The following is a 22341-nucleotide window of genomic DNA, read 5'->3' on the forward strand; positions in this document are numbered from 1 at the left end:
CAGTCAAAGCAAGCCTTACTGTTCAATAGCTTTTTTAACCCTGGGTCTCCCTGTCTCTGCTTGTCAGAGTGGGACTGGGATTTACTCTCCTCCTTCTTAGGGTTCTGGGGTACAGAGGAAGTCTCTGTGGTGGGCTTACCACCTCCCTCCTTAGGTTTTTGGGGACCTGACCCCCCCTTCTTGGAGTCTCCCCCCTGGGACTTGACAACCACCCTGGTTCTCAACCACTCATCAGCTGCCTCCCCTCCCTCTCTAGGGTTGGTCAGCTTAGAGTCCACTAGATGCTGGCGTAACCTCTCTTGGGTACAATTGGTCAAGATGTGCTCTCTCATGAGCAGATTGTATAACCCCTCAAAAGTATTTACTTTGTTACCAATAATCCAGCCCTCTAGTGCCTTAAGTGAGGTGTCTACAAAGTCAACCCAAGATTGGGTACTGACCTTCTGGGTGTCCCTGAACTTCATTCTATACTGCTCTGGGGTCAGGCCAAACTACTTGGTTAAGCACCTCTTCATACTAGGGTATGAATCTGCCTCCTCCCCCCTTAAGGTCAGAAGCCTATCCCTCCCTGAGTTGGGGACCAACTCCCACAAAAGGGAATCCCAGTATTGAGGCCTAACCCTTCTCATTTGGAGTGCCCTCTCAAAGGCCTCCAACCACTTGTCTATATCATCCCCCTCTACATAAGCAGGAACCACCCCCTTGTGTAATCTGGGGCAAAGCCCCACACCCATAGACACCTCAACTTCTCTGTCGCTGCCACCATCTCTTTTCTCTCTCTTTGCCCACTTTTTCTTTTCTAGAGCCAGCTTCTCTGCCTCCAAAGCTATGAATGCTAGCTGGGCCTCCAGCTCTCTTTCTCTGAGGGACAGGTTCTCTCCTCCTGAAGGGACCCCCTTCCTCCAACTAGCTTTGGGACTGCCCCTAGTGACTGTATGTAATGAGGACCGGTCTTCCTCATCCTCACTTAGGCTCAGATGCCCTCACTCCCTTGAGTGGTTGGAGCTAGCATCCTCCCCTACTTCTCCCTCCTCTGGAGCTTCCTCTGGGTCTACCTCTTGGGCCTCAGCCCATGCTGTCAGGGATTTGATCAGGACATGCTTCCTGAGGTCAGTGGTTGCAGGCAACCCTCTTTTAGTACACAACACCCTAAGCTGGACTACTGTCAGTGTGGGTAGGCTAGCCAGATCAAGCTCCATGGTTCCCTAGTTTTGTGTCAACAAAAACGTTTTGCAAAAATTGGAAACAGGAATTTAGAAAAATCACAAAAATTCAATAATTGAAATTAATCCAAATTAAAAATTAGAAACAATTTTTGCACTAGGACAATTTAAAGGATTTTTAATTTGTTTTACTTAAAACTGTAACGTGATACTGAACACAAGTACAGGATCCCACCACTGCTCACCAAAAATGTTGGAAAATGGGTTATTGGTAAGGGCAGGTAGGTACCTACACTTAGCAATAGGCTACTAACCTCCACTAAGGTCCAGTTAGGTCTCAGTAAATTAAACCCAGCTCAACCCTTGGTAGCTTGGCAACGAGCGTCAAGGCTTAACTTAGGAGACAGAGTGTAAAGCATTCAAATATCACAAAACAGTAATTAAATAAAACACAGGAAACAGTTTAAAAATCCAAAACCTATTTATAAAAATAGATTATATTTTTATCTTTAAAATGACACCAAAACGAATAAAATTGGATAAGGGGAACCTGAGATATTAATTTTTAAAGAATTATTGTTTTTTAGCGCCTAGAAACAAAAAGCGCCAATCGGATCATCTGGTTGCACCTTGACCGGGGCAAAGTCAAAGTTTCAGGCCGACCGCGATGGAGCCCTGCTCGGCTACAGGCCGCGGGAGGCCTTGGTTAAAAGTTTACCTTCACTCTTAATCTCTTTTTCGAAGATTTTCTTCAGCGGGACGAACCTGCCAGTCCAATCCGACCTCCTGGAGCCCTTCTCTGGATACGCGATGCTGGAATCCTCAGTGGAGATTTTTACCTTCGGACTTAGTTGTTTTTTCGAGGTGAAAATCCTTCGACCGGGGTAAACCTGGATCTACATCCGACGTCCATGGAGCCCTCCTCGGATACGCTGGCTGGGAGGTCCCGGTCAACTTTTTACCTTCGGACTTAGTCTCTTTTTCTGAGATTTTCTTTACCGGGACGAACCAGCAAATCAGGCCGGGTCGCGGTTGAGGCAAGCCAGCTAGAGTTGCCGCGGCGGGTCGGTCCCTCTATGGAGCTTTTTTACAAAAGTTGTCCAAACTTCTCCAAACTTCTAGGGCTTCTCCCAGATGTCCTTTTAAGGTTCTTTTGGGGTCCACAGCTCACCCCAAGGGTCCAGAAGTTCTGAGATGGTCCTTGGGGGTGCGGACTACAACTCACAGAATGCACCTGGCGCAAACTCCTTTTTGGCCACTGGACAGTGGTCAGCTGGTCGCTTTCTTCAGGAGTTGGTGCAGGGGACTCTGGTTAGCAATTTTTCACCTGTAGCAAACAGGGAGTCCCTCCTTGAACCAGTTGAAGCCAGGCAAAGTCCTTTTTGTGGTGAAGCCCAAGTGTGCAGCTGGTACAGTCCTTCTGAGTGCAGGTTCCAAGTGCAGGCCAGGGGTCCAGCAGGGCAGTCCTTCTTCTTCTGTTGTTCTTCCTTGTTGGATGTGGTAGGGAACTGAGGTGTGGGTGCAGGTCTGCCAGTTTTATCCTTGCTCCTGGGTGAAAAGCAGGGGGGTCCTGGTTCTCCAATCAGGTGCAGGGTCCTTCCCCCTCTGATGACCACTTCCTGGGAAGTGTGGCAAAAATCAATCCCAGGAGGCAACATTCTCTAAAAATCCATCATGGCTGAATCTGATTTTTGGAGGTTACATCTGGCTGAGCCCACCCACTGGTGTGGCTAAAAATCATAAACACACCCCTCTCCTGCCCTCTCCTAATCTAATCAAGGGGGCACCTAGTTGTCTGGGGTTGCAGGATGTGGGTGTGTTGCTGGTTGCTCCAAATGTCCTTCTCTGCCTTTGAAGACCAGTTAGGTAGCCCTCCCCCTTCCTGCCTCACCATCTGCTGAGGGGAGATTCCTTCCCACAGGCACATTCCTTTGTGTGAAGCCAGGCCACTTCACACCTCATCAAGGCAGCTTGGCCAAGATGCTCGAGGCTGGCCAATCAGAGCATAGCAGCAAAAACAATGCAGGGCTGAAATTGGCAACTTTTCAGGTAAAGTTTAAAACTCTTTACCTGAACAAGTTATATTAAATCCCACAACTGGAAGTTGTGGGATTTATTACAACAATTAATTTGATACCAAACTCTTGGTATGCATCATTTAAGGAGACTTTAAAAATTAAAATAAAGTCTCCCCATTCTAGCCTATGAAGGCCATTTACTACAATGAGGGAAAACAAATTTGGCTGTTTTTACCTCACCAGGGCTTATAAAACTATTTTTATAAAGTCCCTGCTTATAGTTACATGGCACCCAGCCCTAGGGGCACATAGGGCACACCTTAGGGGTGTCTTATATGTAAAAATAAGGTATTTTAAGACTTTGGAACTACTTTTAATTCCAAAGTCGAATTTGCATATAACTTTAATTTAAAAGCAGCCAGCAAGGCAGGCCTGCCTTTAAAATTACACTGGGCACCTCAGCAGTGCACCTGTGGGTGCACCACCTATGCTGTGGTCCCTAAACCTACATGCCCTACCATATACTAGGGACTTATAGGTAGGTTAACTTAGCCAATTATAATTAGCCTAATTTGCATATCCATTTTACACAGAGCACAGGCCCCGGGACTGGTTAGCAGTACCCAGGGCACCATCAGAGTCAGGAAAATACCAGCAAAAAGTGGAAAATGGGGGCAAAAAGTTAGGGGGCCTCTGCAATCAGCCCTGTTTTCCCACAGGTTAAAAGTGCTGTCACCCACTAAGAGTGACATGCTTCATCATAGGGCGTGCCACAACACCCCCTGCATAGTGAACAAGTAAAGGTAATCATGACTGCAGGGATCTTAGGGCCAGATGTACCAAAGGGTTTTACCCATTCTGTGTCTATGGGAAAATGTGTTTGTACATATGGCCCTTAGTCCTGACAATGGCCACCAACCCTAAGTGCTGAGAGATGATTGGTCGAAATATGTTGACAGCTAAACCGGATGATAGGGCGATAGTACCCCAAGACCATCTCATGTAGTGTTTTTAGCTCTGCCTAGAATACCCAGGATAAATAAAGAGGGATACTTCTAAGGTAGTTTTAATAGGATATTGCACAGTGAATCTGTTTAAATGTTCTTTATAAAAAAAAAAATTGCTCCACCCCTAGCATTGGCTTTTTGGAGAGGGTGATACTCTTTTTTTTTAACCTCCTCATCCTCTTTTGTGTGTTAGGCTTATATATTGAGAGGACGGTTAAGGAGTTTTGACACTCGCCCCTTTGTTTTTATGTACAGAGGATACAATATGTCACTGTACTCCCATACCAAATTTCTCTTGTCCCAAGGCAACTTGGTCCCTAGATATATGTTCCATGTTCCCCAACAAAACAGAGCAAGCAGTAGTCACCTACAAATGTATTGGTCAAGTCATAGCCCTTCTGTCTGTAACAAACATGTAAGTGCTCTACTTGCTTCTATGGATAAAAGGTAACTGTCTGGGTGGAGAATTCTTGTGGAAGTGAGACAGATTTGTATCAGCGGTTGATTCTGTTTTAGTGTGATGTCAAAGTTCACTCTTGGAATGGAAAAGAGATTTCTGTTTTTTTTAATAGTCAGTGGCTGTAAAGAAATATGAGGCAAGGGATTGCACCATTCACGTAAGTCATGAATATGGGTGATTACGTTCTTTTGTGGAAAGTTGGTCTGTGTGCTGTTGTTTTGGTGTAGCCAAACTGCACTATGATATTGGTTGACAAAGAAAGAAAGTAGTGAGAGCTGGTGGTGCGTACCAGGAGAGATGGGTGTTTGGTCCTTGATAGTATTTCAGTTCTTTTTATCTAGATTACCTTGATTAGACCGGCATTGTGTCGACTTGTTTCACTCCAGGGAGGTGTGTCAGTGATAAATTATAGGGATGTTATGGAGCAAAGAAGGTGTGCAAAAGTGTGTATTCAGCAAAGGTTGATATTAGAAGATTGGATCATGACAATCCGATTTTTTGGGAAGGGTGATGTGAGGCTCATGTCTGATTTTACTTAACTGAGTTAGTAGGTGTAAGAAATTGGGTTACTAGTTTAGGGTGTGAACGTCCCCACTCAAGCAGCAATCACAATTCTTGTCAGGGTGAAACACAAGCAAATACCAAATTAACTTTTGATCAACCCCCTAGTAAGGTGGCACAAAGACAGTCAGGGCTAACATGGAGACAACGTGTACAATATTTATGCAGCACTTGAAACAATAATGTGAAAATACAAACAATTATAATCGCACATGAATTTATAAAAATGTAGTGAAAGTAAAAAATAATTTGACACCAAAATGCCCCAAAAAAAAACAACTAGTAGAACTGAAGAAATGCAATTTTAAATGTTTTGCAGAAATCAAGAACTATGAAGCAAAAAGTGTCAACCGCAGTTATCTGGTCACGATATATCAGATCAAAGTCAGAAGTTCAGGCAGACCGTGATGGAGCAAGAGCTAAATACAGCTAAATACAGGACTGACTTCAGTCTACTGAAAAGTATCTTGTGGACTGGGCATTGAGCTGCAAAGTGCCTTCATCGAACTGTGTGGGCTGGGATTGAGGAACCGTTGATGAGGAGCTGCAATGTGAAGTCCTGCATTGAGATGCATTGCGTAGCGGCTGTGTCAATGACCTTTGATGAAGCACTGCAATGTGAAGTCCTGCGTTGTCTTTAAGAGAGCTGGTGAGGCTTGCTAAGACTTCGCTGTGATGCACCAATGTCGGCATTGGGCTGAGTCGGTGTTGAGGAAGCAACTGGGTCTTGTGAGGGCTTGCACTGAGATGTGTAGGTGTCAAGAACAAGCTTTGTTGCTCTGGGCCGGAGTTGATGGTGGCTGTGTGGTGCTCTGCATGGACATTTGTCAACTTTGAAGAAGCCTGTTATGTTCCTGAGGTTTGAACAGGGGCCAGCTGACTGACTCTTGGAGATTTCCTGGAGTTTGGGATTTACACAAGCAGGCTGAACTCAGGGGGCAGCTCACAGCAGCAGAAGAGTCCTGATGCAGTAACAGCAGGGCTTGGGCACCAAAGCAATCCTTAGTCAGCACAGCAGGTCAGCAGGACAGACTTCACAGCTGGCCAGTCTTTTCTCCAGGCAGAGTCCACAGGTCCATAAGTGGTCTGGAGGGTTTGGTCTCAGGGTCCTGTATTTATACCTGGTGCCAACTTTGAAATGGAAGAAGCTTCCAGAGCCCTCCCCTACAGAGGTGGCTGGAATTTGCTGCCTCCCCACCCTGGCCCCAGTTTGTCATGATGGCACAGACAATACTAGTGTGAACCCATTGTGAGTATGCTGAGACTGGACCTTTGTGATGTGCGACTCTGGTAGGTGAAAGCTCCACCCATTCTTCCTGACAGATGGCTTATCCTGTCAACACCTATTGCTCCTATGTCTCACTGTCTGGGAGCAGTACGCAAAGACCAACTGCCAGCTACACATAGTCATGTGACCCAGGAAACAAGCAACAGGCACCAAATGCATGAGACAAGTTCATGTCACATTTCTAAAGTTGCATTTTAAAAATTGTGACTTACAATCCAACTTTCCATTAAAGATGGGTTTAAATCACAATTTTGTAAACACCAATCTTGACATTCCTACCTGCTCCTAACTGAAAGGTATCACTTATTAAAAGCAATAAGGTAACCCAGTGTTATCCTATGGGAGAGGTAACCCTTGCAGTAGTCGAAAATAAATAAATGCAAGAGCTTTCCAATGCCCACTACGTGTAAAAGTTAAATGCTCATTTCAAACTTTTTAAATACACTGCACCCTGTCCTGTGGGCTGTTCAGGGCCTACACCGTGAGTGTCTTATATGTATTATAAAGAAAGGTATAGGCCTGGAAAAACATTTATGTTGCAAGGTTGAAATGGCAGTTTGTAAACTGCACATCGGCTGCAATCGTATATTTGGTCAACAGCATTTTGGGATGAAAAATCACTACTGATGCAGCATCAGCACGAGTGAAGAAAACCTACAGGAGAACAAATCACATTTATGTCCAAATTCACTTTTAGATGTAAAATCCACTTTTAAGTGCAAATAGTGATTATCAGGTAACAACACACCCTTAGTGCAAAGTAACCTTGACTATAATATCACACTTAGAAGCAACAACTAATTTAGGTGCAAAATCAAATGTATGCACTACGTCACACTTGATGAAGCATCATCAAGAGTTCAAAAGACTTATAGGGCCACATTGACATTAAGAAGAAAAAGCATGTTTGTGTACAATATCACCACTTTGTGCAAAATTACCCTTAGTACAACATCAACATGAGTGTCAATCACTTGTAGAAGCTAAAATCATATTTAGATGCACAAATACAGTTAATTGCAACATCATCCTAGGTGCAGTATCAGCAGTAGTGTGGTATCATACACATTATGTATAAAAAGGTGTGCATAAGTGTTTACTCTCCTGGTAAATAGCTCACCACCATTGGGCCTACTGGGAAATTGCGGTGTTACGTTCAGAATTATAGAACCGAATTCCAACTGAATATCCATTTATTGTCCAACTACTGCACCCCCTAGACACCACTGACCCTCCTACAAGCTAGTAAATTTAAACTTCAAAATGTAGGACGTACAGTAAAGAGGGAGTAGCTAAGATCCCTGTACAAACACAGGTTTGGATTACGTTGGCCCATGTGGAATCAGGGGCCTATGTGGTTCATGAGAGCAATCCTGTTTTTAAATGCGACAGGATACATTTTGAGTAATTAAAGGATGGAACTCACTGTTAATCTATTCAACGCATTAAGGTATGTTAGGTCATAGGTCCCCTTGTCAAACTAAATAACATATGCTGATGGGCTAATTTTAGCATACGATAAATTAGTTCATAAGGTCGCACTTTCACTATGTATTACCATGCTTGAATAATGTTGTTCATGAAAGAAAATCTAAATTATCTTTGGAATGAACAATAGAAGCCTATGACCAAAGGTACAGTTTGAAACTATCATTTTTAATTCGTCCTTTTTAAATGATGAGACATTTTGAGATCTTCAGGGACACTTTGAGTTCATGAAATACATCATAGAGAGCGTATTTATGTTTTTATTTTTCACTGTACCAAAACACTATGACAAAATGAGAAAATGTTGGAGTAAAGTTGTTGAAAAATAAATATTGTAATTAGAATACTTTATAAATGTTTATAATACGGCGCACCATAGCACATGTTATGCTGTTAGGCCTGGCGCAGGCATTTTGTGGTGCAAAGGGTCACAAAGTGGCACAATGCATGCATTGTCCCACTTTGTAAATATGGCGCAGGGATTCTTGCCTCGTTGAGCCACATTAGAGTAAAAAATAATTATGCTAATGTGGCGCAAGGAGGTGCTAGGGCCTTATAAATCTGGCTCTTTGTCTTTTTCAGTACGCTTCAAAGTGAGAGATATCGAATGGTGAAATATCAGAGCTGCTAATTACAGGAAACACAGAAATACGGAATCTCTGCGAATCTCTAAGTGAGATATTGTGAAACAATTAAAGCAGATTTAGGGGGATATTTACAGTTTGTTGGAATTAGAAAACTGAATTAAACGTGCTGCTCCCCTGCCCTGCCAAACCTGTGATAACCATATAGCATTTATAGGTGCAAGCACCTCCAGGGTTCCTACGGCCGAAACTCAGCCAGTTCTGCAATGGGAAACCCTCTGATCGCAGATGTCTACCAAGGACCAATAGTTTCAGAGCAGTGGCAGGACTGTCCATTTAGGACAGACCTTTAAATGCTCCTTTTTCTATCCTCGTCCACTATTCAAGTTCAGAAGCTGTATGCAGGAAAAAAGAACAGCGGCCACCACATACAGAAGTAAATATTTTTGCACCTCAATAGTTATTGTTTTGCTTTTATTGTACAGTAAGAAACTTCCAAATTGAGGGCTTATTTCAACATAGAAAAGTGCTGATTGGCTGCCATAACACGGCATCCATCGGGTGCTTCTGTTATGGAACTAATGGATTCACCTCTACTCACCAGCGGAAGTACTTTCTACAAAATTATCCCTGCTAACTGGGAAGTCATCTCTAAGTTGAGCAAGTGGTCTTCCTTTGGGCAGAGGTTATGGCCTCGCTGATTCAGCAGGTTGGCAACTGCTTGCCATTCTCTAAAAGAGACAATTTTGTGTGATTTAAAGTTAATTGAAGGGATACTCCATCACAAACGTGACAGATAGTCCATCTGCCATAATACAAGTGCCTCAAATCCTATGGCATTTACAGTACAATAGATGGGATCATTCTCACATTCATAATGGACCACCTGTCCAACAAGCTCTAAATCAGGCACCTAAGGCCTGACTAAGAGTTTGGTGGGGGGGTTACTCTGTCACAAAGGTGATGGATATCCCATCCTCCATATTACAAGTTTCATGGGCTGGGTAATACGGTGGACAGGATATCCGTCATGTTTGTGATGGAGTAACCACCCTCCACCAAACTCTAAATCAGGCTCTTAGGGCCTCCTTATGAGTTTGGTGGTCCTAAGACTGCCAAATTCCTGGTTTCGGTCCAACCGCACCAATCCTGGCGGTCCAACCACCAGATTACGATCCTGGTGGTCAGACTGCCAGGACACCGCTGCCATAGCCAGGATCAGGGATCCTGATAGGTTGACAGCGGTGAAAGTCATGGTCAGCTATGGCAGTGCAGAGTTCTGCACCAATGTGCTAACCACGACTATCCTTTCTGCCAGCATTTTCATGGCGGGCCCGTGCCATGAAAAGGCTGGTGGAAAGGCAGGGTTGGGTACAGGGAGGCCCCTGCACTGCCCACGACCATGTTGTGAACAGTGCAGGGGCCTCTCTGTCAGCATCCTCGCAATGTACATTGTCTGCTATGGCAGACGTGTGCATTCCGAGGGTGCTCTGTGCTACACTATTGGCTGAGGCCACTGCTGTTGCACTGCTTCCGCCGGTCAGCCCAGCAGAAACATCGTAATATGACGTCTAAGCCAATCGGCCGGGCAAAAACATCACAATGCAATGGTGGTGAGGCCGCCAGCTTGACGGCTGCCTCACCACTGCTGTATTGGAGTTCGGGTGGTTCAACTGCCGAACTCGTAATGAGGCCCTAAGTCTTTTATGAATTCAAGGCTGCTGTTGAGGGCAAATAGATGTACATGGTTAAATCAATGTGATTATGGAATACAGTCAGCAGATCACACTGGATCTAAATACTATAGAAAAATAGATGATTTTGCTCACCCATGTGACATCTAACACGGGCAATGATGACATTTGATGTTTTCAAGTTAATGTTTTGAAGAACTGCCCTACCTCAAAAGAAAGTTGAGCGCTATGCACATTAAAAATCACGTCTTAAAATGTCTGAATGAATCAAAAATTAAAATAGGAATAAATTAAATATGTAATCAAAATAAAAGTAACTGGAAAGTACAAGTGTTTTCCGTCGGGCAGAGGACAAGTTGGGATAACAAAAAATTCAAGCAATCAAGGGAGAGAAAGGTTGCAGTCACTCAAATATTTTAGTGCTTTCCTGAAAAATGAAGCGTTGATAAAAGGGGCATCTCTTGGTGGCAAATACATTCACAACCAAAAGTTCCATGGGCATTGGTTAGATGGAGTATTTTGTAGAATGACTGAGCAATGTTGAGCTACTGTCCTTCTTTGATGGAAGTCAATCTGGAACTTTCAGCAACCAGCAATGTCCAGGATTATATAGGCTGTAGTACGATGTGTCTTAAAGGGTGTGTGCCAGATTTTAGATTCTATATGGCAGTGAAAGGAATGTAGGGCCTGGAGACAAAAATAGCTAGATTATGGTTCGATTTTCTGACCTCAATAGCTGATATTGCCGCTGAGTAAAAGATTTATAAAAGAGCCAATATATCGCCCGGCACCACTCTGTGCTATCCCAGTGATTTATTTGCCCCACATTCCCCTTGCAGATATATTGTATATCAACTTTACTGACACATATCTGCAAGAAACAAATCACACCTTTGGGGGACCTATTTACAGATCACATCTTCAACACATACCAGGAAAATCTGAGAGCTACATCCAGTACATAAATGGATCCCATAAGATATGGCAAGATTTAGCCTGCAATACCACGACTGTGTCAAACATTCCCGAAAGAACTGACAGAATGGCGCGTCATATCCATTCTATTGTCCACTCCTCATAACACTAGTCACCAGATTATACACCACTGTCAAGGGGATATAAAAGATGGCAGCTTCCCAGACACAAGAACAATAATCTGTGGATCTGTGTTAGACATTGCTGACAAAATGTGGGCGTACTGTTGCCAACAGAGTAAGGAAGATTCTTTGGTAGACATAGATAAAGACTGATCCATTATAAATTCCTGCAAAGAGTATATTTCACTTCAGTGACCATGGCCAGATTCAAGCTCATGATCAACACCATGTTTAAAACATATGGTGGCTAAGGGGCTGAGTTTATACACATGGCATGGGTGACTTTATGCACGTGGCATAACACTGCCCCAGTGTGGCTGTGCTTTGGGGACAAGTAACACGACATGGAGGACATGACATGTATTTCAGATACCTCCCACCATGGCTGTACTTGGATATGTGAAAAATATCCCCAAACAATTTAGTAAACTGACTGCCATCAGAATGCTACTTGGCAAGCACAAACATGCCATAATGATGAGAGGGATGCAAAACCCCTCACTTTCAAGAATGGCCTAAAGATATGACCCTCTGCAGGGTATGGTCTGGGACTTATGCCATAACTCTTCCTAGCACTGCTATGCCTGGGGACTTTTGGGAATCACAGTAGTCTTACCTGACCACTCTAACCAGCACATGATATAACGGTAGAGAACAAATTGCTCACATGGTGTACTTCTGTTTCTGGGGCTCAGGGCATGACCCACGTTCTGTACATCTGATTATATGTGTGGATATTGACATACATACCAGTATCTACTAAACATGATCCTTAAGTGTGCTTTCTTTATTCTTGAGTGCTGTTGCTGAAACATGGGATTGTTATTGTACTCGAGTGTACATGACTTGTAAATGTTCCCATTTTTAACTGTCTACACAGCTGAATAAAGGAAAAAACATAAAAGAGCTGATACAGAGGAATCAAGACATTTTAAGGCCCTGATTGTAGGTTCAGTGCTACAGTCCAATCCTAGTGCAAACAGGAGTTTGCAAAAATATTGGAAATAACACATGCTTGATAATTATCAACCCTTGCAGTTCCCTGAAATATTCCATAGTTTCACACCTGCAAAAATGTATCAAGCTGAAAGAGCCGAGAAAAAGGCAAAGCATTTGGAATTTAGGCCTCTGTTTACACTTTCACCCGCAAAACTGCGTTAGCGCAGTTTTGCGTGAAAAAAATAAGCACTGGCTAGCGTCATTCCAAGATGCCGGCCGTGCACCGTATTTATGGAATGGCGCTAGCCGGCGCTAATGCCCTGTTAGCATCCTTGTAAAGGACGCTAACAAGGTGGGGAGGCATAGGGGAAACCGGAGCTTGTGTGCCGAATTATGGCGCTACACTGTTTAGAGGCAAAAACTGCCTCTAAGCAGTGTAGCGCCATTTTCTGGCACACAACCCCCATGGACATGGCTCCTGTCTTAGTAAAGACAGGAGCCCTGTGCACCACCCCAATGGCCATGCCCAAGGGACAGATGTCCCCTGGGCATGGCCATTGGGGCCAGCGGAATGCAGGGGGGCCCAAGTAAGGCCCCTGAGCATTAAAAAAATAAATAAAAAATATATATATATATATATATATATATATATATATATATATATATATAGATATATAGATATATATATATATAGATATATTTATCAGGACTTACCTGAGATGGGTCCCCCATCCAGTAGTGTCCCTCTGGTGTGGGTGGGTGGTTGGGTCCCTGGGTCCAGGGAAGGGCTCCTGTGGGCTCTTTCCAATGTCTATGACCATGGAAATATGCCTACAGGTCCCCTAACACCTGCCCATAACCAGGCATTAAATAATGGTACTAAGCAAGCTTAGCGCCATATTTTAAGGCCCCCATTCCCGCGTGCTGGATTTTAGCACAGGGGATAAATATGGCGCTAAGGCCATATTGTCCTTTTCTGGATGAGAATACAAGGGAGATACAAGGTACGTTTTCACGTCCAGAAAACAAAGTTAACTCCATAACTTTGGCGCTGGACGTGTTTAGCACCAAAGTATAAATACCGAGTTAGGTTTAAGCTGAATTAGTGAAAAAAAAATGACCCTAATTCAGCGCAAACCGAGTATAAATATGTGCTCAAGTGTGTTATGAATAGATTCTCAATGTTATACCATATTTCCAAGTTGAAAACACAGAACAGGAGGTGTCTATCACATCTGCTAAATACCTCATCCAAACATTACAGTTTTTCTTGTAATGAAGATCTGTGGGCCTGATTATGACTTTTGTGGGTGGGATATTCTGTCACAAATGTGACAAATATCCCGCCTGCTGCTTTACAAGTTCCATATAATATAATTGAACATGGAATCTGGCATGCAGGATATCTGTTACGTTTGTGACGGAGTCCCATCCGCCAAGGTCGTAATTAGCCCCGGAGAGTGCATACTCGCCTTTAGATCTAGAGATGTTCACAGCATGAATGGTGGATTTAATTCTTGGTTCACTTTTGGAGATTCATTTGAATAAATTCATCATAACAAGAATTTATATAATTGAATTATTTATTATTCTTTTTAAGGAGTGTTTTCAAAACTGGTTAGTGTCTTTTAAGGAAATGAGATGTAAGAAAGAGAAAAAAAAACTGCAACAAACTAGTGAGAGATTACTTGACCTACATGCACCACTGTTGCAAACTCATCTTCTGACAAATCTTAGATTGCCTCAGTGGTTTTTCACACATTTGATATATACCGTTGTAGCTGCTGTTCTATGAAATTATTATTAGGGGTGGGAAAAAAATCCCACTCCACCGGAGTATTGCCCACCTCACGCTCCACTTGGAGTGCAGAGTTCCAGCAACGTTCTGCCAAATGCCATGTGGCTGTGTTTTTTCTCACCTTCAGCTCACCACTGTTAAGTATGTGAGTGCAAGCAAAAATGTGCATCCCCTAGCATGATTTTTGGGCACTAGAACACATCCCAGTGAGGTTTCTCAATGCAGGCACAGCAGGTCGAAACCAGTCAAGTTGAGAAAGCTGCTGATCAAGTAGAAAAGCTACTTGAGTGGAAGAAAGAAGCCATTCCCTCTGGCATGCCACGTGGTGCTTATCTTACAGCAGGGTACAAGCTCCCAGCACTGAAAATCAGCACAAGTAGCACAACGTGCTCAAATTCCACTAGGCCACGGAACTCCATGGAAAATTGCGTTTTTATGTAACTCTATGGAATTCAGTGGAATGTAACTCTGTGAGTTCCGCCCAGGCCTAAATATTACCTAATTGATGCATTGTTGGCAAGGCTATGACGTTGTTCCATTAGTAGGTGGACTGTTTTCCTTTTTATTCAGCTGTCATCTTATCAAAAGATGACTTACAGTAACGGGGCGCTATTAGTCTCATCATTTCATCATTTATGTACCGTGGGCCAAGTGTGTGAAGTTAACTGTTGCCAATAGCAAGACTTTACTTAAAATGTTTCACAAAAGAAGGTGAAAATTCCCATTGCATGTTAAAAAACTTGCTAATCTATTTTTGCACACAGTTCACTTTTGCGGTAAGATGCTTTTTCGAAAAATTGTACATGGAGGCAAAGAAGGGGAAGGTTGATTTTGCAACTTTGAAAAGTTGTGATATTCGCACAGCAGAAAAGTAATTTCACAAACCCCTATTCTAATACCAGAAAGCCTGTCGACGTGATTTACAACCCTGTTTATAATTAAGGTCTCACAGAGGTTAATCTATTCTTCGTCTCTGTTTTCCAGCTGGAGTTGTCAGAACACCACAGTGACAAAGATTGAATGGTGAGTTTGAGGAGTCTTGTGTTTCTATGTTGGAATAATACACTAAGGTCTTAAAGTTTTCGATAGGTACTTCGTGCCACACTAAGACCAGTGATGACAATATATACATGCTACTAAGCTAATTGTCTAAATACTTTTTTCATTGCCATAACACAAGCTCTGTGAAACAGTATGTAGGGGCACGAGTAAAAGCACCGCAGAAAGATCAAGATTCAGTCGTCGAGGGATCACCATTTTTGTACTTAACCAAATTCAAGCTGATTTCGAACAAAAGAAACTTTGCAGCACATGAAAACAGTAAACACGAGTTTAAATGATTAGACAGAAACGAGGAGCTTGATTTGGAACGCCTCTTAACAAGAAGGAACATGGAACAGCCACGTGGTGTAGTTTATAGGCTGCAAAAGGAGAACCATATATCTAAAGCATTGAGATATATATGTGATATAAATTACTCCCTGCAGTACATTATAGGGATATTGCAAGTCCCTGAGGAGTTTTGAGACCATATAAAGGAACGAGGTCTAAAGAGGAATTATATTATTAGGTCATTGAACTCCGCTGCAACCATTTTTTACCAGTGGCTACCAGTTTAGACTATGGGGGTCATTCTGACCCTGGCGGTAATTACCGCCATGGCGGAGGTTGGCGGTAGCTCCGCCAAGAGGCTGGCGGTGCTCCGCCGGGCATTCTGACCGCGGCGGTATAGCCGCGGCCAGAAGCGGAAAGCCGGCGGTGCACCGCTGACTTTCCGCCGCCCATGGGAATCCGCCATGGGGATTCTGACAGCCCATACCGCCATCCTGTTCCTGGCGGTTCACCCGCCAGGAACAGGATGGCGGTATGGGGTGTCGTGGGGCCCCTGGGGGCCCCTGCAGTGCCCATGCCAATGGCATGGGCACTGCAGGGGCCCCCGTAAGAGGGCCCCACAAAGAATTTCAGTGTCTGCTTTGCAGACACTGAAATTCGCGACGGGTGCAACTGCAGCCGTCGCACCTTCCCACTCCGCCGGCTCCATTCTGAGCCGGCTTCCTCGTGGGAAGGGTGTTTCCCGCTGGGCTGGCGGGCGGACTTTCGGCGGTCGCCCGCCAGCCCAGTGGGAAAGCCAGAATGACCGCCGCGGTCTTTCGGCGGGAACCGCTTGGCGGGCGGCGGGCGGCGACCGCCGTCCGCCGCGGTCAGAATCACCCCCTATGTCCTAATATGGTATCCATTGAAACAATCTCATGCTCATCTCATATTGGCATTAGCAAACCACCGTACAATATAGTATACGATTCTTCACCACACGTGATGGTGAAAGAGGAGCCACCCCAGACTGGCAGTTCTGATATGTCTTCTTTATTTGCGGGGAACCAAACAACGATAACGCTTTTTGATCACTTCCTGGTCTTGATCACATGGCCTCATGTTTCACTTTCCCCTCCTTATCTACGCCATCATGCCTCATAGGAAAAGGCAACAGACTGTGTCGTGGGTGTATATTATTACATAAAAATCAAAGTAATCAAAATTAATATTGTCATCCATGAATACAAAAAGAAATAAAAGTATTTTTCAATTCAACCAAAATCAAAGAGCAATCTCAAATAATATAACCAGTGTCTGTCAATCCATATATATAACTTTGGAATATTGTGAGTGTTCACTCACACAATCTGCGATAATGAGTCACGTTCAAGTAGCGTTTTAAAATAGCCCCCTTATAATGTTTGTGAGCAGGACCCCAGGACCATAAACAATGCAATCATCATCTGATGTATCAAAATAAATAACAATGCTGATGCGGGAACCCCTACATATGTCACTGAAGCCGCTCCTAATTCTACAAAGAATTTATTCAGGATACGTCATTACCAATTTTAAATAATCACATGTGGTTGGGGTATATCTGGGATATCAATGTCTTGAACATAATTGTAATAGTTATATGTTTGACTTGCACCTTCACATGACCGACATCTGTTGGTTCCAGTATACGACAGGCCCTTTTAGAATATCATTTGAGCACATAACTATGAAAGTCATTCATGGTTTAAGACAAGGTACAGAAGGCTCCCTTATTAGCATTCGGAAGACATATTGAGTATGTGCAAGGCATCCCTGTTATCTACACGCAATTTGTGATGCAGGATTGGTGATCCATTAGTACCTTTTGCACTATTGCACTTCATAGTTATTTTTAGGGGAATTAGACCCTGTGTAATGGCACTGAAATTGACATTGATGTTTGACAACAATTTGTTATGGGGTATGCTCTTAGAAAAATAGACATGCACCTTTATGGAATTTGTAGATAAATGATTCCACACAACACTATTACATATATGGTGCCTCTACTGCTAAGAGTTGGACAATAAAGGAACCAAGGTCTGGAATAATGACTCTTTATTTAGACTCAGGAGATGTCTGAATAGTGTTGGGTCTTCTAAAAGGATAATTTTATAGTTCCCTGCAATGTGACCTAATCAGGACCAGACATGTAGACACCTTATGTACCTTACAGTTGCGGCTAAAATATTTTTGGAGTAGAACACAATTACATTCCAGTTATATATACACCATAGCCCTCTCCTGTATATGAATGATTGTTATTGGTGAAACCTTTCATGATATTTGCAGTTTATGACCTTTCTCAATGGCATTTTGCATAATTGGTTATTGTTGCTAGGTAGTTGGACGTAGCATTCTCTTACATACATGCTGCAGTTGGTGGTGAAACCTTACATAATATTTGCACTCCATGACCTTGTAAAATGACACTTTACATATATGGTTATTGCTGCTAGGTAGTTGGATGAGAACACAGCTTTATCTATGCCATAAATGCATGATAGGACTCCACATTTTGTTGCCTAATGATTCACTTAGAGTGTCACCTTTACTGGGATGGTAGCAACATAGCCATGTTCGACATTATGGGTCTGATTACAACTTTGGCGGAGGGGGTTAATCCGTCCCAAATGTGACGGATATCCCGCCCACCATATTACGAGTTCCATAGGATATAATGGACTCGTAATACGGCGGGCGGGATATCCGTCACATTTGGTACGGATTAACGCCTCCGCCAAAGTTGTAATCAGGCCCTATGATCTTTAATATATATTTTAGGAACATCTGATCGGTGCTGGATTTGTAAGAGGCTAAAGATATAGCCCCCTGCAGCATTCCTGCATTAAGATAATGCACATAGATAAACATCTTACATATTTCACAACTGCTGCCATATCCCTGGAAAGGAATGTGACCATAAATCTGGCATATTTTATTTATATCGCTTTTATACATATAAAATGATTACTAGTGTTGGAACCTGTTGCAACATTGGCTTTAGAACCTTGCACTATGTCACTTTATATACATAGTTACTGCTGCTGGACATGTATAATAAAACCTTATCCTTGCTACGTACTTTGAAATTATTACACAACCACCTTCCACATGATTCATGAACATGAACAGAAACATTGAAAATTGGAAGGGGCGTGGTGATGCATATAGTGTTCAGTAATCATTGGGTATGATCCTAATAATGTAATTGCTGTTCACACATGCTTTGCTGGAATATGAAATAGCTTTCTCAGGATTTGCATTGTCTGTCCATGCAATTAGGGACTACATGTTTGTACCAGATAGTGATAATGCATTTGCCAACCACTTGGGTTAGTTTTCAAATGTGGAGCAATCGACGGGAGACATCATATGAAAGATTAAGCTCAGTATAATTTATGGATATACATGGATATTAAGCACAAAACCAAAATTCATATCTGAATAATGCGAATTATGATCAGTATATGCAATATACTGGGGAAATTGTTGTGTGACTATCATGGGGTCAGAAACTGGTCTTCAATGGGGCAAAGGTAGCAGTCTAGCCCTTTGAAATCTGGGGAAGTGCAGTGAAGGAAGGACCACATTGGTGGGGGGGGGGTTATGGATTGCCCAGTTGATGTTATAAGCCGAAATGTGCTGGCATCCTGTAGTTGTTTGGTGCCTGCACATAAATAAAGGAAGATAATCTACATCCCGCAGTACCTGGTTATTGATCATTGACAATTTAACGTTGTGATGTGGCTCTCTGGTAGAGGAAACACCACTTGATACATTGATATATATATGTATTAGCCAATTTGTGAATGAAGCTTGATCCTGCAGCAAGTGTTTGCATGCAATGGTTCTTCAAAAGCAAGTATCAAGTATGATCTATATATATATATACATATCTGTATATATATATTTATATATATATATATCTATATATGTATGTATATGTATATATATATGTGTGTATATATATATATATATATATATATATATATATATATATATATTCACTGAGTAAACAAAGGCTATGGGACGTTATAGTTAGCTTCTGAATTTACTTGCACAAGACCAGAAAAATACAGCAGTTATAGTTATAGTTAATTTCAGCAGTTATAGTAACTATAACTCGCACCCCTGCCATGCACAGTCTTTTCTTCAATAATTTAACTTCTAATGTTTCATTGATATTTTTATTGATGTTATAAAAGTTGGCATGAGTGCTGTAATATCTCGGGTAATTAGGAGAGCTTATCGAAGGTTTGAGTTATAGTTACCTTAGGACTCGAGTTATAGTTACTTGAAATACCTCTAAATGCTCAATTTCTCTGCTTTTGTGCTAGTAAATTCAGAACCTAACTAGAACATCCCTGTAACCTTTAGTTTGTTAAGTGAATTTCTAAGTTTTTTTAAATTCTTATTCCTAACTATAACGTCCCTGTAACCTTTGTTTTTTTCAGTGAATGTCTTTGTTTTTTTAACGTAAAGTAATTTTTATTAATATATGTCAATCCAACCACAGCTGCACACAGCATTCGGACATGCGTGGTGGTGGTTGGCTGCAGAGTCTGGCCTGCGGCCAGTCCCTGCGTCCAATCCCACTAACCACACAACCCCATGTTGTGCACAGCCTTTGGTCATGCACTGCGGGAGTTGGCCTTAGGGCTTGTCTCTCTATGTGTGAGAATAGGTGTGAGAGGGTGTCTCTGGGTGTGAGAGTGGCTATGAGAGTGTCCATGTGGGTTGTAGAGTGGATGTGAGAGTGTCTGATTGCACTCCAATAAATGAAAGATGCATTTACCTCCACCAAGGATTTCAGATTGTTTTTCATCATGGAATCGCAGAGTACACACACTTGCTTTGCCTCCGACAAGCCTGGGAGTTAGGATAATTTGTTCTTTACAGAAGTGGAGCTTAAACGGGGGCATCTGCTACATTTATATTTGTAACTGCTCCCCCTTTGAGGTTTAATTTTTGTGAAATGAACATCATGGCCAGAATGGAAGCTTACCTGCTCATAGATCCAACAAGAGTCCACAGTTTGAACAAAATGTCTATCATAACGGAGCACTTTCTACTAGTTAGTTAGTAAGTGCTACCTTGTTAGGTAAATGTTCAGTGTGGGGGTGGGAGTCATGTGGCCCCCTTCCCCCAGCCGATATAAGCCCTGGGGACCCTATGCCCTGGTACCCACTACAATTCCATGGTGGGGGCACACCATTCCCTAGAGACCGGCCTTGATTTACATATATATATATATATATATATATATATATATATATATATACATATTTATATTGAGGGAGCGGGCACACTCACCGGGGCAATCTAGGCCCCAGAGACCCCATTCCCTGGGGCCCAGCCATCTCCCCTTGATGCCCCGAAGGGCAGTCAGTGTGCAATGGGTCAGCAGGAGGAGCCTGAAGGACACCAGGGCTTCCAGCTGGCTCCCCGCCTTATACGGGATCCAGCATTGCTGTCACAAACAGGGAGCTCCTAAACATGCGCTCCTTGTCTTTGAGAGCAATTGTTTCTTCTGTTTCCCTGCCCGCATGTCTGAAAGGGACAGGAAAACAGAGGAAACATCAGCTCCCAGCAAGCAAGAGCTGTTTGGCAGCTCTTGCTTACTGGAACCGGAGTGTTTGCTCTGACTTTGCCAGAGCTGTCAAAGCTCTTGCTAAGTCACAGCAAACAGCTATTTGCTGAGCCTGGGCACCCTGCAGTAGGAGCCGGCCCTGTGGTGTAGCAGTCCCCAAGGCCATTATTGGCCCTACAAGGGGGGCTGCACAATGCTCATCCAATGTTTGTAAACAGCCCAGAGGAGATGGTGATCCTTGGGGCTTGGGGTGCGCAGCAGACCCCATTACATTATTTTAGTTCAGCCCCAAGAAGTTGGTAGTCCCCAGGGCTGCAGGGGGTGTGTGACCCCCGCATTGTCTGTTTAGCCCTGGGGAGGTGGCAGTCCATGGGGCTGAGGGGGGCCAACCGACCCCCCTGCATTGATTGTTTAGCCCCAGGAAGGTGCTGATCCCCAGGGCAGTAAATAAGCCCCTGAGGGGGGCCCCTGTGCACTCTCTCCTTTATTTTTTCGATTTTATCCATTGCAGGCCAGAAGCAGTCGCTGCTGGGTTTACTTTTTAATTTATTTTATCTTGGCTCATAAATAACCCATTTTGGCAAGAAATCTGTATTGCACTGTTTTGCACTCTTACTCCCTTTTTGTGGTCCTCCTCGCCTTTTAGAGTGAGAGGCCATTTTGGTGAGTTAACAGTCTAGTTGCTTGATGACATGACTATTTAAGACACGTGCAGATTCCATTGCAGGCTGGTGGCAGTTGCTGCTGGGGACACTTTTTAATTGATTTTATCTTGGCGCCTAAATTATTTATTTTAGTGAGAAAGCTGTACTGCACTGTTTTACACTTTACTTCCTTTTCGCTGTCCTACTCACCTGCTAGAGCAAGAAGCTGCCATTTTGGACAGTTTGCAGTCTGGTCTCTTGATTACAAGACTATTTAAGTCACCTGACAAAGCGACCGTGCAGCAGGGGCGCTGATGCTGCACCAAAGGTGCGCCAGAGGCAAGCCCATCCGCACCCATCAGCACCCGGTATGCACCATGCATCAGGACCACTGGCCTTTTTAGAGTGCATTGCTACTTGAAAGAGGAGTTACTAAGGCTGAATCACTCAGGTAGGTGGCCTGATTGTGGCCTGTTAGATGGTAATGATTTCCAAGGCCATTTTTGTTGCAAAGCTTGCACTTTTTCCCCGTGCCTGGTTGATCTTATCAAATTGTCCAGCTAGACAGGGATGACAGAGCAGCTTGCTCCTAACAATTTGTATTCTACTACCTGGTCAATGCTCGATCGCTTGTCAAAAATGAGTTGGATTTTT

At 43.2% G+C, this 22341-nt stretch overlaps 1 protein-coding gene across 2 annotated transcripts in view; it reads left to right on the forward strand.

The window, feature by feature from the left end:
* KCNT2 (potassium sodium-activated channel subfamily T member 2) overlaps window positions 1-22341 on the forward strand; it is a 2196588-nt gene that overhangs the window by 668830 nt on the left and 1505417 nt on the right. For both annotated transcript variants that reach the window (XM_069233351.1, XM_069233350.1), the window contains exon 4: window positions 15082-15120. In XM_069233351.1, the coding sequence (XP_069089452.1) occupies window positions 15082-15120 (39 nt within the window). The remainder of the gene's footprint in view (window positions 1-15081; window positions 15121-22341) is intronic.

The sequence above is a fragment of the Pleurodeles waltl genome, chromosome 4_2 (assembly GCF_031143425.1).
Source record: "Pleurodeles waltl isolate 20211129_DDA chromosome 4_2, aPleWal1.hap1.20221129, whole genome shotgun sequence".
NCBI classification, from domain to species: domain Eukaryota; kingdom Metazoa; phylum Chordata; class Amphibia; order Caudata; family Salamandridae; genus Pleurodeles; species Pleurodeles waltl.